The sequence below is a fragment of the Anopheles funestus genome, chromosome 3RL, assembly GCF_943734845.2.
Source record: "Anopheles funestus chromosome 3RL, idAnoFuneDA-416_04, whole genome shotgun sequence".
NCBI classification, from domain to species: Eukaryota; Metazoa; Arthropoda; class Insecta; order Diptera; family Culicidae; genus Anopheles; species Anopheles funestus.
The window spans coordinates 74,375,040-74,394,083 of record NC_064599.1 but is presented as its reverse complement, the minus strand read 5'-3'; the positions used below and the strand labels follow the sequence as shown (position 1 = coordinate 74,394,083).

At 38.1% G+C, this 19,044-nt stretch overlaps 1 protein-coding gene across 3 annotated transcripts in view; it reads right to left on the bottom strand.

The window, feature by feature from the left end:
* LOC125766954 (nephrin-like) overlaps nt 1-12,083 on the bottom strand; it is a 264,053-nt gene extending 251,970 nt beyond the window's left edge. The window contains exons 1-3 of one of the 3 annotated variants that reach the window (XM_049433078.1): nt 11,625-12,083; nt 10,009-10,676; nt 3,851-3,907 (exon numbers count right to left, since the gene is read on the bottom strand). In XM_049433078.1, coding sequence (XP_049289035.1) covers nt 3,851-3,905 — 55 coding nt within the window. In that variant the 5' untranslated portion in view covers nt 3,906-3,907; nt 10,009-10,676; nt 11,625-12,083. Of the gene's footprint in view, nt 1-3,850; nt 3,908-10,008 lie in introns of all 3 variants that reach the window. The other 2 variants (XM_049433079.1, XM_049433080.1) reach the window with 2 other exon arrangements.
* Between the last annotated feature and the right edge of the window lie 6,961 nt (nt 12,084-19,044).

The window sequence follows — 19,044 nt, the reverse complement described above, 5'->3', positions numbered from 1 at the left end:
CAATACGTGTGCTAATTTGAATTTTACGAACCAAACAAACGTTTTGCATCGCTTACACTACCATCTAAACCATCGCATAAATGCACACCCATCCCGAAAACGCACGCTAATAGGCGCATTCTTCGGGGGCGCTTTCAGCCTCAATTGGTTGCATTAATTGTTTGCCTACTGCCGTACCGTGTCCAGCACCGTGTTAATTAAATTACCCTGTCGAACCACTTTCGTTGACACCTTCGCTGCGAGGTGAGTGTAAATCGGCTCGTACCGACACGGTGCTGAATTCACGCAATTCATGCTGTGTACGTACACCTGCTGAGGTTGAAGTACCCGGTGTATTCCCGTACCCTTGGCTTGTGATCGAAACAAACTAATTAATAGTGGTGCTCGATCGTAACTTCAACTTCCTGCTCCACTATCGAACACGGTGGAGTTAATCAGACATCACCAAAGCACGTACCCCGGGAGTCGGGATGTTCCTTTCACCTGGCAAGGGTATTGAAGAAGTGGAGAATTGTTCTGGAGTGAGCAGGACCATTTCCAAAGCATCAACCAGTAATGTGCAACGAGAAGTCGTGGAGTTTGGATTTTCATTTTCATAACCTCAACCCAACGGTTGCCATTAACGCAGGATCACACGAAACCATTCGACCCAATCCCTCAAACCTTGGGCCCGAAACGGAGGTCCGTACGGAATTGGGCTACGGCGGAAAAGGCTAACGAACGCAAGACACACCATTTGCAGGACAGTTTTGCTGACGTGGCAAAGTGTCACCTCGCTCGGAAGTTGGAAACTGGCTGATAATAATGCCAAACCAACCTTTCCATAAGCGAGAAGAGGTAGTCCTGAGGTGTGCCGCGCCCGGGTACACGGGAGACAAGCCGGATGGGTCGTTAGCAAACCGCTCGACCGAAAGGCAGATCGGTATCCATCCTTCCCATCCACAGCTTCCACAGCAGGTGAGGCAGGTTATTAATCAACCCGCGAACAAGTGGAAAATATGTTCTACCCTCCCCAGACACACCAGGCACCGCCAGCGAAGACGCCAACGCCCGGTGGCTAACCGTCGACAGCCTTCTCGCGGGAATAAATTAGTTTTCCTTTCCGCACTCTCGATTAACTTCCGTTCCGGGAAGAACGGTACGTATCCCGATCCCGGGGTGACGCAAGATCGATGACTTTCGCCTTCTCGGACCTGATTCTACATGACCATGGGCACGTGTTGGCCGGATGGTACCGCGGGACAGGTACAAGATGGTGCTGTGCGGAGAGGGTCTGTAATTGATTCGCAAGGATCGTTTTATTGATGGTGTGTGAAGATTCGCGAAAAGCTCTGCATTATCGACGGTGGGTAATTCGATAGCCGGGTACTCCGGTCTTTTCCGGACGGGTCGATTGTACCCTGACGGTGGGATATACTTTTACCGTGAGAGTGTATTATTTATGGTGCGATAATTATTATCCTTCACAAAAGAGTCCTTTACTGCGAATGGAACGGTGGTGGTGAAGGAAGGAAAAAAAATCAATAAGCATTTGTTAATTAGATAGCTTGCTTTAGTATTAACCTAATCGGATTAGGTTCGGTGTTTAACTTTTAATGCAAATATTTTAAATGTTTAAAAAAATATTTTAAACATTTACTTGAACACTTTTGTTACTCAAAATTTTGAATATTGAATATTTGAATATAATATATTTGGATTTCGGGCGGTCCGGTGGTGCATGTGATAAACGGCGCCAGTCCACACGGCCGGACCGGGTTCAAATCCCATCCGGACCGTCCCCCCGTAGCAAGGACTGACTATCCGGCTACGTGGTAAAATAAGTCTAGTAAGCCAGAAATGGCCGGCGTGACCTATAAGGTCGTTAAGCCAAGAAGAAGAAGATATTTGGATTTGGCATATGTTGATGATAAAATTATTTTAAGAACCTTAAATATGTTCGTGCTCTGGAGAGAGAGCAGAAATTCTACTCAAAATTTTACACTACGATTGAATATAATTTTGGCACATTTAGCTGAAGTAGCTCAAGGGATAGTTCTTCGACGAAGTAAATTAGTTTATTGAATATCCGTCGATTTCGGTTAAAGCAATGTTTTGTTTTAATGGATCTGGGACATATTTTCCAACACGAAGAAGTTAATGACTCTGCTTGACTTTCATATAATTAACATGGCCTCATGAAAACTCTGACCAATACAGTTAGTACATATATTAGACTAGCACTTCATATACTGTAAACTTCGTTTTCATGTAGAATGAAAACATGTAGAATGAATGAAGTTATATCAATTTAATATTATTGCCAAGTCCAGAATTAAATGCTTTAAACAATAATTGAGGAATTCTGGCAAGATATCTTTATAATGAACAATGTTAGTTCGATGTGCCACTCAGTCATTCAGTATTCATTAATTAAAAGCTGTCCATTTTCTTTGATCGAAGTCTCTCAAAAGTCATATTAGTTTAGACGCGTAAACATTTGTGAAAAAATTCTAAAGTATATTTAATGCATTTAAAATTATTATCACTTCTCGTACCTAAAATTGTAAACGAAATTTATGTTTTCCATCTGGACTAAATTATACTGGTTATTATTAAAAAATATACTCCGTTTTATATTTGCTATAACATTCGAGATAAATGACATTCGCTGCAACGAATCTCATTGAAAATTGTGTTTCACAAATTTACCAATCTTCAATGGGCCTATTTCATATTTACACTACAAACATTTTGGTATTTGTAGAATATTTAAAGATTTCTTCGGAAAACTTCGAGCTAAAAATAAAAAAAAAAAACTAAATAGATTAAACTAATTAAAAACTTTCTCAAATACACATATTCGGGAAAAGATAAGCCAAACGGCCCGAGCCAGAATTCTTCTTCAAAGAAATTCTAAAGAAAAATCCATTGATCCTTCTGCTTAAAACATGCCCACCGACAGTGTTTTCAAATCTCCGATGCGTCATCGCTTCCCAATCCCAAAAGTGACTTTTAATTCCAACCACTATAGATACGCTATTCTACCACTCAATCGGCACGTTAATCGCTGTCGGGACATCTCTTACGGGCAAAAGAATATGGAACAGTGCGCCACATTGATTCAGTAAATGAAACATCATCAAACAGCACATCAAACGCTTTCCGAGGACATCTTTATATCCGTGTTGGGTGTTCTTTGGGCATATGTAGGGTCGTAGCGCATCACTATCAGAAACTACTCCTTCCGCTTCGACCCAATACCATGACGAGGGGCTTCGACCCGCGGCACAAACGACAGAAGTCAAAGCACAAACAAACTGCTTTAATAGTCAAAGGAAACCAGCAAAGTAGAAACTGATATGGAAACAAAATATTCCCGTGATGACACATCGCTTCGTCATCGGTGGTCAGCTGAACTTTGTAAGTGGGAAATGTAATGAAAGGTGCGAGCGCATTGTTTGTAATCTGGCGCTTTACCCTACACATGGAGCAGAAGCGCAGGGATAGCGGAAAGGTATCCTGATTTCTTGAACATTCCTCTTTCAACAGCAATCACTCCACGGCGGGTGGTTTATGAAAAGGACACCGAAGAAAATGGTGCTTGCATTACATTAGCCGATACGGCATCACCCGAAAGGTTGTCGTTGACTTTGGCGCCAGGTATGCGAAGGTTATGCGCAGGAAGGAATGCCACACCTAGATAAGGCAACGCACACAAAAAAAACAGGACCTCTTCAAGGTAACCCATCGGACACTTTCCATCTTTCAGTACTGATGCCGAAATGTCATTCAATGCTCTCGGCATTACCTTAGGTGGCGAACCGTAAACGGGGGAAAGGTTTGAAGAAGCTGCAAAGGAACCACTTACCTGTTAATATCGTTAAAACAGCCCGTGGCAGCTTCCGTTGAATCATTTTGGTCATTCCTGGAAGTAAAAACGCACAAAAGTGGAATCAAATCAGTAACGCTAGGAGTAGATGGTTTTGTGGGTAAGGCAACGAAGGCGAAGGCAAATAGAAACCACCGCATACAAATCACACTACACTTTGGGATGTGTGCAGTGTTGGGTTGAGTATTCTGAATAAGTCGAAAATCTGGAAGTTCGAAAGGAGAACTACGGAGAAGCAGCAGCAGCAATCCCACAAAAGGAAACAAAATGAAGATCAAACATACGATGACCGTAACCTACCGTAAAGGAGCAGAATAAGTAGAATGTTTTCCACCATTAGAATGGGAGCAAATAAACGAAAAAAGAAATCCAAGATTTTCCACCAAGTCTTTATGCTGGAAGGACCTTACATGATGGGGATGTTTCACCATGATTCAAGTCATGTTTCAGCATGTGAAGTGCTTTCCATGTAAAATATTTACCATATCCTTTCTGCCCCTTTTTTTAGTTGCTTTTCACCCAACCGACGGGGATTCCAGGACGATCGGGAACGGGCCACCCACTTTCCACAACAAGGATACAAAAAAGCAAAAGGTAAAGGTCAAAAGATTTGTAAGGTGGCACTGTGAGGAAGAAGCAGAAATAAAAAAAAAGGTGGAAGATAATAAAATCGAACCCAAAACGACTTCGCTACCCATCAGGGCGGGCGATATAGTTTGGAGAAAAAAGGTTTTCTTTTTTTTTTGCTTTTTGACGCCATTTCCCATTACGATCGTAATTATGTTGCTTCATCTTTTTTCATCACATTTTATGGAGTCCAGCCATGGACAGGGCTTTGGAAGTGTGCCCTCACATCCACACAGCTAGAAGTAAAACTATAAAAATGTATCACCAAATTTGAAGTCATTAGCGTGAATCACCCGTTTCCTAGATGGTCACAAATAAGCGGCCCAGTTCGATGACGGGGCTCGTAAAGTTTTAAAGTTCCGGACTTTCAGTCTGGGTGATACAAAATGGGATCAGAAATCAAAATATTTGTTTACCTATTTTTTTTTTTTTTTTTTGAAGGAGAGTAATATTTTTATTACATTCGATGTGATCGAGCCTGATCAGCTCATGATCGATGGACCGTTTTATTGATCTTTCTCTCGTTCGCTCTTTCGTCTACACAAACTTCCGGTACTTTAAATACGTTGGAATTCAAACAAAGCCAAACCAATCAATCTTCTTCCACGATTCGATACGCTCGCAAATGCATGATCGTGGTTTCCGTATCACGCTGGATAGTTGGAAGCTGTGTGCTTTTTTTTGAGGTTAACACAGACTTAACCTTTTGCCTAAAAGCGCTCAGACCAGTTCGGTGCGCTTGCTCTCCTTTAAGCAACTTTGTTTTTTTGCGACTCAAACAAAATGAAAGACGATTGGCCCCGGGGGGGTTTTTTTGTTGTTGTTGCTACCTTTCCTCACTTTTAATGAAAACGTGCTAGAGAGTAGAAAGGGCATCACATGTCGCGTGTAAACAAATATCTTGCTGGACGAATGATCGTCTTTGTTTGTGGACAGTTAGCATCCAACTTTTTTTTCGGAGAGCAAATAACAGAACAGTGCGCATTACTCAACCGATGTAATGAAAATACGATCTTCCGCCAAATACCGTCGAAATACGAAACCTGGTCCGATTGTTGACCGTATCGGATTTGGCTCGGGGTTTTTTTTTTCTTGTGGCGAGAGGGAGTTTTGCTGTAACGGTTCCAGCAGCATCCAATTGCATAAGAAAGCAATAAAGTTCGAAGAAGGTATCGGATGGTGACACAATTTTTCAACCCACTTATCACTTGCTTTTTTGTTTTACTACCTTTTGGACATTATGATTAAAATAACAGTTTACGCACGAATTAAACAAACAGAAGAGGAAGGGAAAAAAACATTATTGCTTGTGTCCTCTTACCTGCTACAATGTTTTCCCATTTTCAGCACCTTTTGCCAAACAAAACAAAACACCCTTAAAAAGGCCCTTATTCCAAACGGCAACCAGTTTATGTCTCCGGTCGAGATTGGATCGGGTTCTCTTTGGGTACGCATCCCCACAGCATCGTCACCCCACGGGGTTTTTTGTCTGGTTGGGCTATAAGCAACCGAAACGAAATTCAACACCATCGAGCATTAGTCAATGCACGCCGATCGGGCCATTGGATCCGCGTGGCCCGGTAAAGTATCGTATAGCAAACACACTTAGAACTGGTTGGTCGTGGTGTTGGATAAGACGTTCGACTCAATTTCAAACATCCTGAACCGTGCCGGCCGTTGTGTCGGTCGGCCTGGAACGGTGCGCAAAATGCGTATCCGCGGCGTGACATTTTAAACAGTGACGCGTTTTGCGTCAACCTTCCCGTGCCGTGTTGTTGACCCCGCCCGGTATCCGTTCATCGGGCACACCGCTGGTGTTAGTTTACATGGGTTTTTCAACCGAATCTCGTACCCAATTATGGTGAATAAATCTGATTGATGGGATGTAATTTTTCAAACGCAGATCAAGTTAAATGTGGCGTGTGACCAGGTAGCGTAAACGGTTTGTGGGATTGGGAAATTGGGTTGATAACGGAATTTCAGTAAAGGAATACAAAATTACGCTATGATTAAATATTAGAGACCTATTATGGGATGTTATAGTTAAAAACAACTGGAAAGAATGGAAACAAAATCTTTATACTTCATAAAATCAGAGCTAAACAAAATCAAATTATCAAATACACAAAATAATTATATGTCATTCAATTCAAAATTCTCTCTTATGTTAGAAACGTGGTTATAAAAATTGATCCAACCTAAAATAGTTTAGCTTTACAGCTTATCAGGATATTCATATTATATAATCAATAATGAGCTACTCAACATGGTTCGAGTATCAGCAGAATAAGACCTTTGAGTAATCCAAATCTCAAATATAGCGTCAATGGTTATTTGGTACAAATTGTATTGAACAAAATTAAAATAATATAAAACATATAATATAATATGGCAAAGCGGTGCTAAAATTAATCTTGTAATGTATGTTAACCTTGAAGGACACTAAGTCCAGTATATTTTAATAAGTTTTAAGGTTATGTTACTACTGATACGGCTCGAAGAGACTTAAATTTCAAAGGCATGCTTTCATCTCATCTTCATCCTTCATCTAAACCTAATGGTTTTAGGTTATGGATAATAGGCAGACACTGAACCTAGGTGATATTCAACTCTGCAGAGGGATAAAAAATCAAAGTATTGCAACGCAATTTTGAGGACACATACATACGTCCTTCTTAAGTACACCATGTACGACATCAAGAGAGATTACCCAAAACACTGCAAAAGTATGAATAGAAATAGAAGATTATGATGCGTCTATTTTTCATTGAGAAAAGATGTGTTTCCCTGGTTTGCAACCCAAATAACGACAATCTTTGTACCCCGAGGCCGAGTGTAGGATCGGTTGCCAAGGATTTTTCGAATGGCAAACCAGGATAAAGTCCTCTGAGACAATTCAATGGGATTAATATAGATGTCTTTCTGACCCAGAAAGACTAGTAAGAAAACTGTGAATTCCAGGAATACAAAAGAATTATGACACATAAAATAATATCAACATTAGAGAACAAAAATATAAAAGAAGCTTACCGAATTTCAAGAATTGCACTTCTCATGAACCATTCAGAATTCCACAAGTCAAGATTTAACATTCCAGCACGTCTTGCATATGAACTGACTATTTGCAGTTGGCAAGAACAAATATTGACAGAGTGGAAAATTTCAAACTATCTTTAATAAAATCATGTCTTTAGTAGACATATGCTTTTCATAGACAATCGCATTCTATGAAGAAAGTCTTGAAATATTCGATTCTATTAACATCTTCTTCAGGAAGGTATACAGAACGAAATCCTCCATTCGTTTTCGTAGCTGTAAAAACTTTGTTTAAGGAAATATAAAATCGTTTAAAAATTCATCATAGATGTATGAAATTATAAGTACATAAGTTAAGAACTCATAAATGGAAAATTGAAAATGTAATAAAAAGAGAATGTGAACAAAGATTTAGATGCTTCAAAATTTGAATGATTTTTAAATCACTTTCATCTCTTTAAATTTTGTGTTTTCGTGGAAAATTCTTTGTCTTACATAAACCGCACAAACACTCTGAACTGACTCGTCTGCACTCTAGAGAACAGCAATCAATCGATACCGTCTATCCATTTTTGTGCTCGTCATCATTGAATCATTGATGAGCTTCAGAACATTCGGGTCTGTTATCGTAATCGAAAACGTTATGGAAATAGTTTTATGGCGAAGAAATGATTTATGATCTGCAATACCGTCTTGATGTAAAATGGATTTGATTTAGTCTGACGGCGTATAGTCCCAACACATTCACAATGTGCTGTTTTCCATAATTTTGAAAGAAGTGCCCTTTTGCAGTCAATCCATTCTAGTTATAACATCAAACCCATCTCCAGCACAACGAACACATAATGTACCACATTGTAGTGATTGAAAAAAAAACCAACACACACACATTTGCTTCAATTTTATCACCACACTTCAATGCCAGACAGACAGAAATTTCATGGAAAAAGAAGGAAATTTTGCAAAACAGATCATTTTGCCGCACCAACTCCATTCCACGTCTAATCCCTCTCTGCGTTGGATTTTGAAAGCCCGTACCGCACAGAAACAGATAACATGTATTTTTAATTAAACCTCTACCGATCGGTTCGAAGCACGTCAACGCCATATCGGTACGGTGCGAGAGCGAACGAACAAGCGAGACCTCTCGTGGAGCCCTCCAGGGGTAAAAGCTGCTACAAAAGGCTGCTCGTTGATGCACGTTCTGCACCAAAAAAAAAACCCTGAAACCGAAAACCTCCTGAGGGTAGGTCGGAGAAGAAAGATGAGAAAAAAACAACAACAACACACCAGCAACTTTTGCTTCTCGAGCTCCCGATTTTGCTTCCGGGCCTGGAGTATGGTTCGGATCGATTGATTTTAAATTTTGCTTCACTTTCTTTTAAAAATTTTCGATCGATTTTTGTCTCTTGCATGTTTTTTTTTGTGTTATTAATTTGAAGTTTTCGAAGAAGCAAATATTTGGTTGAAATGTTAAAGTTTCTTTGAAGAATGTTTTAAATACTTTTATTTCCCTTACAAGTGCTAGAAGGGAGCATAATAGCTCAACAAATAATCCATCACATTGCAATTGGTTTGATGCCAGTCTTCTTTAGTCGCCTAACAGTGCCTATTAGTTCATCTCCATTTCATTCCCAATACAGGCCTAAACCTGAAAATGTTCATCACATTCCGACAAAAAAACAAAAATAAAACACACACAAAACCCAATCACAGAAGATCGAACACGGAACAGCTTCGTCGGGAATGGTCACAGCTGGCGAGAAAGATTGATCGCTTTTTGTGACCGATGGCAACAGGAAGAAACAAAAACGACTCACTTCAAATGGTCGAGTTCGATGGCATACGGCATTTTTTGGTAGAAATCATCGGGTCGGGATCCGAAAGGGTCACCGACGAAAGCTGAACAGTCGTCAGTGGTACAGAAAACTCCCGCGGAAGCGAGGTTGAAATCGAAAACGATTCACATCCGTACTTTGGCAGAATGTCAACACCAAAACCGGCTCGGCTGTCAGCAAATGTGTGCCTAGTGGGTGGCAGGGGTGGGATCCTTTGGGGGGGTTGAGTAAGGGTGTTCTGGTTGGAGGATTGAAAAGGAAGGAAGGATATGTTTTATACGGATGGATGGAGATTTCGTGTATGGAGCAAATGGAGCAGTTGCATATGCTTTTCCCTGCTAAATTATGCTTTAACCATGGTCCAAGCTTATGGACATTCGGTAAAACATGGTCTTAAACATGAGTTTACTATCGTCAAGGGAAAATGAATTCGTGATGATAAGAGATATTTAATAAAAAATCCTTTGAAATTCATTACTAATACTTTTTCAAATTACTACTATTACAAAAAAAATCATGAATTAAAAAAATGCTTTAATTGTGTCTAAAAATAGTTAAAATTTTTCAGAACGCCTTTTTTGCACTAAAATAAATTAGAAATAAACAAAACTAAACAAATTCTAAAACAATACTTACACTATAATGTAGAAACTTGACGAAACATTGAAAAATGTTGTAGTTGTCAAAAACAATCTTTTTTCCTCTTCTCTCAAGTAGATGATTTTACTATTCAACTAACATAATCCAACTCACAGCCACTGCACTATTCACTAAATGATCATTTGTAAAAATTTCACTTTTTCACTTTTTCACTTTCATTAAATGAAACAATGCACTACCATAAACGACACTCACACATTCACGAGCACTAGTGCAACGATAGAAATTTTATTTAAAAGAAAACGAAACAAACTCATCAGCATCCATGTTTGTTTTTTGTTTTACTCCCCCCGTCGTTTTTAGTCGGTCAACCCATCAATTCAACAATGACAAAGTGCAGGAAAGGACCGTTGTTCATTTTCTTCTTTCTTTTACCTTTACTAAATGCAAACCGATTTGCAAACCAATTTTTCCCACTGCACACAGCGCACAAGACACACAAAGACACGACTCACATTTCCAACTTGGATGCACTTTTGATGGTGCTTAACTCTTCCTTACTGCTTTGCTGTACTTTTAGGTAGCATTTTTTTCACCACTCACATACAGACACACAATCACACACATGTATGTTTGATACAAACGATGTAGGGGGTGTATTTTATTTTCCCAACGCTTCCTTTCATCTGCCTCCACGTTACGCCCTATCGGTATTGGTATTGAAAAGACGAGTTACGCTGATGGCTCTTCACTATTTCCGGTGACACGGTGCGGTTTAACAGGTTAAAAACAACAACAACGACGACGACGGCGACCGATACGGGGACCAGGTGTACGAACCGGGCAATGGGTAATGGGAAATCAAGCCCCCCTCCTCGGAGGTGGGGAAGAAAAGCGATCAATGGAAGGGAAAGCAAAGCGGCGAATGGGAAAATGAACGTCCCAATTCTCAGCCCACGTGCTATTGAGCGGAAGGTTTCCGGAATCGCGCCGTTTCGGTGTTTGAAGCTCAAGCTTAACCCGTTGACTGAGCGCTGATGCTAAAAAGGGGGAATCGCCGATCAAGCGATGCTGGTTAGTCGGTACAAGGGCCTGACGGTAGTTTTTGATACTATCTGGAGAACATTATCCACCTACTTTTAGCTGCCCCTTTTTGGCTGTCGTTCGGCTACAAAATGTATGCAAGCGACGCCAAAAAAAGAGGAAAAAAAACTGAGCAACATTGATAAGAAATCGGGTATGGGTTGATAATGATAGAAAAGAAAGGGAAGAGCAAATTAGCTAAACTGTCACCGAGCTGTCATTTGTCAATTTGACAGATAGTTTGACAGACAGTGGGATAGTAGTATTTTTTTAAATTTAAATAGTAATAAAGAATGATATTATCTTAATGCTTCAGAAAGTATTTTTTCAAATAATTACAAAACAAGAATATTTTTCTTGTCCAAAATTAATCTTCAACCCATGTTCTTCCTACAATCCTCTTGTGGTGATAAGATCGCCCAACAGGTTTTGTGATAGAAAATTTGTTTCCAATTAAAAGCAAACCACAATTCGGTCCGTTTCGCGATCGTCGTTCCCGCTCTATGCTTCCGCTTGTCGTCGTATGCGTAAACCCCAAAACCGTTTTCCCACGTGATCGAATGGAGCACCTTTAATATGTACTTGCCGGCGTCGTCATGGCAGAACGGCAATGCCAACGACCACGACGACGATATTGACGTTGACAACGGCGACGGCGACGACGACGACGACCAAGACGACCAAGACGACGATGACGAAGTAAATACCGGCTTGGATGCGCGCGCGTAAACGCGAACGAGAGATGAAAAATAAAAACAGATCACACACATGTACCGCGCCCGTACGCTGGTTGTGCACTGCTGCGGGATCTCGCGATTACTGAGGAGAGTGGCGGCATTATGGCCCGAACGCACAGCGCAACACACAGCGCGAAGCCGGTGGCCCTGGAAAGCGTGCAGTCCATCCATCGGGCGTCCAAGCACAAGATACACAGGAAAAAAAAGGGAATAAAATAAAACGGTTTGCTCCTGCTTTTGGAAACCAGTTCTCTCTGGCCGCGAAGAATGGGCAGCTCCCAGGCCCGTTCGAAAACAGGCTCGGTTTTTCGCGAGTTACCACCCCATATCGGGTGCTCCGGGGGTGCGTTGGTTTTTTTGATACTCACTCTCGAAAAGAAGTTGAGACGAGAGAGATGGACGCACTCGTTTCTCGCGCAACTTCAGTTTCGTTCCATCGGAGCCAGCTCACCATCAGCTCACACGGTGAGTTTTATGCTGCCTTCACACAGAACACTCACACGAAAGTGTTATACTGTAGCGTAGCTGGTGCTAGTTGGGTGAATGTTTCACATGAGTTTACCCAAGCAGAACAAAATTCATGCAACTCCCTAAAAGACCTTTTCTTTTCTGACAACCGACGTAGAACAAGGCAGAAGCAAACAAAACGAAACGAAGAGAACATATTCATTTCCCTCTCGACCATTTCTTTCTACACCTATTTTCGTTTTATTTCAGCTGTCGAATCTTGGCAGGGGGTTCAACACTCAGCTCTTCACTTGTGCCAAATGTATCGACCATGCTTCGCACACGCTTATCTCTTCTTAGCGGTTTCTGTTGCTCGATCGAACAACATTAACATATGTTTTTCAACATTGCACTAATCGGCAGAGGTTCGATCATTTAGGCTTTTTGCGGTATGATGGAAGCATTTTAAGCAACATTTTAGTTAATTTTTCTTCTACTGTATTCTCACGATTATTTGCATGTCACAGTTTGTTCAACATCTTGCAGTCCACATGGTGTTTTGGGTGTGTCTCGTTGAAGAACGATTAATTAATTCTCCTCCAAAGGGAAAACATAGCACATTGAGTATAATATTTTTTTCTTCGTAACATTTAAGGCAGATGGATGTATGCTTTATGCGATTGCTTGATTTTGAAGTTAGAGCAAAAGACTGATCCGCTTGAATTACGAAATACTTGTTGTGCCTATATATAGTCCTTTCCCGCACTTCTTTACTCGTTTGTTCTTGATCTGGTCCAAATTAATCGTTTTTTTTTGTGATCACTGATTAGATTTTTTTGGCCTGATGATAGCATCAACCTGGACGTCTCATATCGTTTCCGTGGACCGAATGACATAGCAAACACATCGAGACTCTTCTGTTCCGTTAAGTTTGAAGTCATTGTTCTGATTGCTGGATAGGTCATAGGCTGTAGTATTGGCATGTAGTCTGAGTCCCTACTGTTCGGAAATCTATTGACCGTATTGATTTCAAGAGATCCTTCTACTTGTTTGTTATTTGCAAATTTCTTGATGGTTCCTCTGTTGTGCTTCCTAATTAAGAGTTCAGACGGTATTGACTCCATCCGAAACTGATGGTTTCCATGTTTGTTGATTCTCACTTGCATTGATTGCATTGATTCCTAAAACACTGCTTTCCTCCGTTACACTTCTTAGTCCTTACCCTTTATTTCGTGTTTTTCCTCCCTCAGTTATCGCCAGATGACGTACTTCAGTAGTTCGCACCAATCCTTATGATCCTATGTTAGAAAATATCACGAATAAACTTGTACGACCAATTGGTAAAATATTCAGCACTGATAAAGCGCTTGAAAATACTTCAAGGTTTGCAACAAGGCATTTCATTTCACTACTGAAGCGAAAAAAAAGGCTTCAAGGGAAAGCTCTATATTTCTATTGAGTTCTTCATGTCATATTTTTTTGCACTCTCGGAACATAAATATCTACTATGAATGCATGAGCAGCTGAAAGTATTAATCTTAATTAATAATTAATATACATTTCAAAACCTGAATCTTCTACTATTGTCAGCGATCAGCGCCAGTCACACCATTGTGTAAGAATTTCAATAATTCTGTATCTTAGACTCTTTCACTCTTATCGATAATTCATACTCAGCTGTACGCATGATACGCATGATACTTCTCACTCAAGAATTATATTCATTCATTTTAAGAAATATATTCAACGACTTCAACTTTATCGAAGCTAGTCAATCAATTTAAGTGAACCTTTCCTTCACGAAAGGAGAGGAATACATTAAAAAAATATTTCAAAATGTCCCATAAGAGGTATTAATGCATAGACTAATACTTGCCAATTGTCTCGTATATATTTCTGATCTGTTTTGGAATTAATATCAGCATAAGAAATTCTTCAATCGCAACGAAAAGCATTGGAAATCCTGCTTAATTAGAACACATTCTTGGTACTAATATTATTCATATGAAAAGAAGAAGTAAGATCTTGCATTGACATTATATTCAAAGAAGATTTTCTTCTTAAAAATAAATTCTCTTCCTGCATATTGTATTATTGAAGTTGAAGAATTTCACCTCCCTGATAATAAATCTATTTATATAAAATTCTCGTGTTAGTGTGCAAACTTCTCTTAAATGGCTGAACCGATTTGTATGAAATTTTCGCTGAACTTTTGTTAGGTATGAGAATAGCTACTTTTCGTTTTGCCAGGTGGCCTCTGCCCCATATTATGAGTTCTTTTCTTTTTTTCCTACGAGAGTTATCAAGTAGCCATTTTTTCTACACGAATGTTGAACACTACTAAAACAAAAAAGTTCTAACGAATAAATCAATCAAGGTAGTAGTGTCATGTGTACGACGATTTGTTTGTGCAATTTTATTCATTAAAGCGTAAAGTGAGTGATAAATATGTAAAAAGCAAGTGTGTGAATAATTTAAAAAATACTATTTCGTGATTTGCGGCTCGGTGGTACATGTGGAATCGGTGGCTTCCACGGAAGGACCTGATTTAAAATCCCAATCGTCAAGGAAAGCCAAAAATGCCTCCTGAAGCAGCAGAAAAGAAGAAAAATGGCTTTGATTGGGAATATCATTTGGATTTAGAATGGCAATAATTTAAGAATTTTCAATTAAACATCAATATTCTCTAATCGCCACTAAAATAATACCACACGAATCAAGGTTGAACACTCAAAATGTTTGCTTTAATTGCAAAACGCATGTTAAAGGGCAAAGCTAGGTTTGCCGGGTAAGCAAATATTTTTTAAAATTTTTTATTCATTTTTTTGTTTAAAACATTATTTGAGTGAAAAGAAACTTATTGCAACCAATTGACATTAAAATAAATCAATTTAATTATTTTTACAAAATTACCCAAAAAAAACCTAAGGGGTTAGTTAGCCTTATAAAATTTTCAAGTTGAAAATTTTTTTCTGATTTTTTTTTAATGTAAAGCATTGTTTTAGCGAAAAGAAACTTAATGCAACAAATTCGCATTAAAATATATCTCATTTAAAAATTTTGCTGAATTGTTCAAAAATGAGGAAAATTTTACATTTTCTCAAACAGGGTAAGGAGCTTGGTTTCTCGAATAACTTCTGGCACATACATCTGAGGGCATGGCCGTCCGAGAAGAAAATGTAGCCATTGTTGCCATCTATCGACCACAGGTTAAAGATTGGCGATCCGTTGGATATCGACCGAGTTATAGGCAAAACTTGGTGCACAAATTAGCCTTAGTAAATTTTTTATTTTTTGATTTTTTTGATTTTTTGATTATTTTTCACTCTTTTTTTTATTTAAAGCATTTCTTGAGTGAAAAGAAACACATTGCAACCGATTGGCGTTAAAATAAATCAATTTAATTTTTTTTGCAAAATTTCTCAAAAAAAACGTAAGGGGTAAGCCTTATGAAATTTTCGAGTGGAAAATTTTTTGAAATTTTTTTCTAATTTTTTATTCTTTTTTTAATTTAAAGCGTTATTTGAATGAAAAGAAACTTATTGCAACAAATTCGCAATAAAATATATCACATTTAAAAATTTTGCTGAATTGCAGAAAAATGAGGAAAATTTTACATTTTCTCAAACAGGGTAAGGAACTTGGTTCCTCGCATAACTTCTGGCACATACATCTGAGGGCATGGCGGTCCGAGAAGAAAATGTAGCCATTGGTGCCATCTATCGACCACAAGTTAAAGATTGGCGATCCGTTGGATACCGACCGAGTTATAGACAAAACTTGGTGCAAAAATGAGGAAAATTATACATTTTCTCAAACAGGGTAAGGAACTTGGTTTCTCGAATAACTTCTGGCACATACATCTGAGGGCATGGCCGTCCGAGAAGAAAATGTAGCCATTGATGCCATCTATCGACCACAGGTTAAAGATTGGCGATCCGTTGGATACCGACCGAGTTATAGGCAAAACTTGGTGCAAAAATGAGCTTTAGTAAATTTTTTATTTTTTGATTTTTTTGATTTTTTGATTATTTTTCACTCTTTTTTATATTTAAAGCATTTCTTGAGTGAAAAGAAACACATTGCAACCGATTGGCATTAAAATAAATCAATTTAATTTTTTTTGCAAAATTTCTCAAAAAAAACGTAAGGGGTAAGCCTTATGAAATTTTCGAGTGGAAAATTTTTTTGAAATTTTTTTCTGATTTTTTATTCTTTTTTTAATTTAAAGCATTATTTGAGTGAAAAGAAACTTATTGCAACAAATTCGCAATAAAATATATCACATTTAAAAATTTTGCTGAATTGCAGAAAATGAGGAAAATTTTACATTTTCTCAAACAGGGTAAGGAACTTGGTTCTTCGCATAACTTCTGGCACATACATCTGAGGGCATGGCGGTCCGAGAAGAAAATGTAGCCATTGTTGCCATCTATCGACCACAAGTTAAAGATTGGCGATCCGTTGGATACCGACCGAGTTATAGACAAAACTTGGTGCAAAAATGAGGAAAATTTTACATTTTCTCAAACAGGGTATGGAACTTGGTTTCTCGAATAACTTCTGGCACATACATCTGAGGGCATGGCCGTCCGAGAAGAAAATGTAGCCATTGTTGCCATCTATCGACCACAGGTTAAAGATTGGCGATCCGTTGGATACCGACCGAGTTATAGGCAAAACTTGGTGCAAAAATGACACTTAGTAAATTTTTTATTTTTTGATTTTTTTGATTTTTTGATTATTTTTCACTCTTTTTTTTATTTAAAGCATTTCTTGAGTGAAAAGAAACACATTGCAACCGATTGGCATTAAAATAAATCAATTTATTTTTTTTTTGCAAAATTTCTCAAAAAAAACGTAAGGGGTAAGCCTTATGAAATTTTCGAGTGGAAATTTTTTTTGAAATTTTTTTCTGATTTTTTATTCTTTTTTTAATTTAAAGCATTATTTGAATGAAAAGAAACTTATTGCAACAAATTCGCAATAAAATATATCACATTTAAAAATTTTGCTGAATTGCAGAAAATGAGGAAAATTTTACATTTTCTCAAACAGGGTAAGGAACTTGGTTCTTCGCATAACTTCTGGCACATACATCTGAGGGCATGGCGGTCCGAGAAGAAAATGTAGCCATTGTTGCCATCTATCGACCACAAGTTAAAGATTGGCGATCCGTTGGATACCGACCGAGTTATAGACAAAACTTGGTGCAAAAATGAGGAAAATTTTACATTTTCTCAAACAGGGTATGGAACTTGGTTTCTCGAATAACTTCTGGCACATACATCTGAGGGCATGGCCGTCCGAGAAGAAAATGTAGCCATTGTTGCCATCTATCGACCACAGGTTAAAGATTGGCGATCCGTTGGATACCGACCGAGTTATAGGCAAAACTTGGTGCCAAAATGAGCCTTAGTAAATTTTTTATTTTTTGATTTTTTTGATTTTTTGATTATTTTTCACTCTTTTTTTTATTTAAAGCATTTCTTGAGTGAAAAGAAACACATTGCAACCGATTGGCATTAAAATAAATCAATTTATTTTTTTTTGCAAAATTTCTCAAAAAAAACGTAAGGGGTAAGCCTTATGAAATTTTCGAGTGGAAATTTTTTTTGAAATTTTTTTCTGATTTTTTATTCTTTTTTTAATTTAAAGCATTATTTGAATGAAAAGAAACTTATTGCAACAAATTCGCAATAAAATATATCACATTTAAAAATTTTGCTGAATTGCAGAAAAATGAGGAAAATTTTACATTTTCTCAAACAGGGTAAGGAACTTGGTTCCTCGCATAACTTCTGGCACATACATCTGAGGGCATGGCCGTCCAAGAAGAAAATGTAGCCATTGGTGCCATCTATCGACCACAAGTTAAAGATTGGCGATTCGTTGGATACCGACCGAGTTATAGGCAAAACTTGGTGCAAAAATGAGGAAAATTATACATTTTCTCAAACAGGGTAAGGAACTTGGTTTCTCGAATAACTTCTGCAACATACAGCTGAGGGCATGGCCGTCCGAGAAGAAAATGTAGCCATTGTTGCCATCTATCGACCACAGGTTAAAGATTGGCGATCCGTTGGATACCGACCGAGTTATAGACAAAGCTTGGTGCAAAAATGAGCCTTAGTATTTTTTTTATTTTTTTTTATTTTTTTGATTTTTTGATTATTTTTCACTTTTTTGTTATTTAAAGCATTTCTTGAGTGAAAAGAAACACATTGCAATCGATTGGCATTAAAATAAATCAATTTAATTTTTTTTGCAAAATTTCTCAAAAAAAAACGTAAGGGGTAAGCCTTATGAAATTTTCGAGTGGAAATTTTTTTTGAAATTAATTTCTGTTTTTTTATTCTTTTTTTAATTTAAAGCATTATTTGAGTGAAAAGAAACTTATTTCAACCGATTCGGATTTAACTAAATCAATTAATAAAATTTTGTTGAATTACAATTACAATTCGAGTGTTCAATTTTGATCCGTGAGGCGATTAGAGTGGTAATTAGAGCAAATCTTTGATTAATTGAATTGTTTTAATTATTACTATTCTTTATCAAAATGATATTCACAATGAAAGTCATTTTTAATTCATTTATATGATCAACTCTTCTCCTATTCTTGCACTTCAGTAGGCATTTCTGGCTTTCTTTGATGATTGGGTTTTAATACCAGGTATTACTTCTATTACCAGGTATAGGTACTTCCGTGTAAGGCGCCGATTCCACATATTCCTCTCAGCCACAAATCACTAAATATCATTTTTTTATTATTCACACACTTGCTTTTTACTTATTTATCACTCAC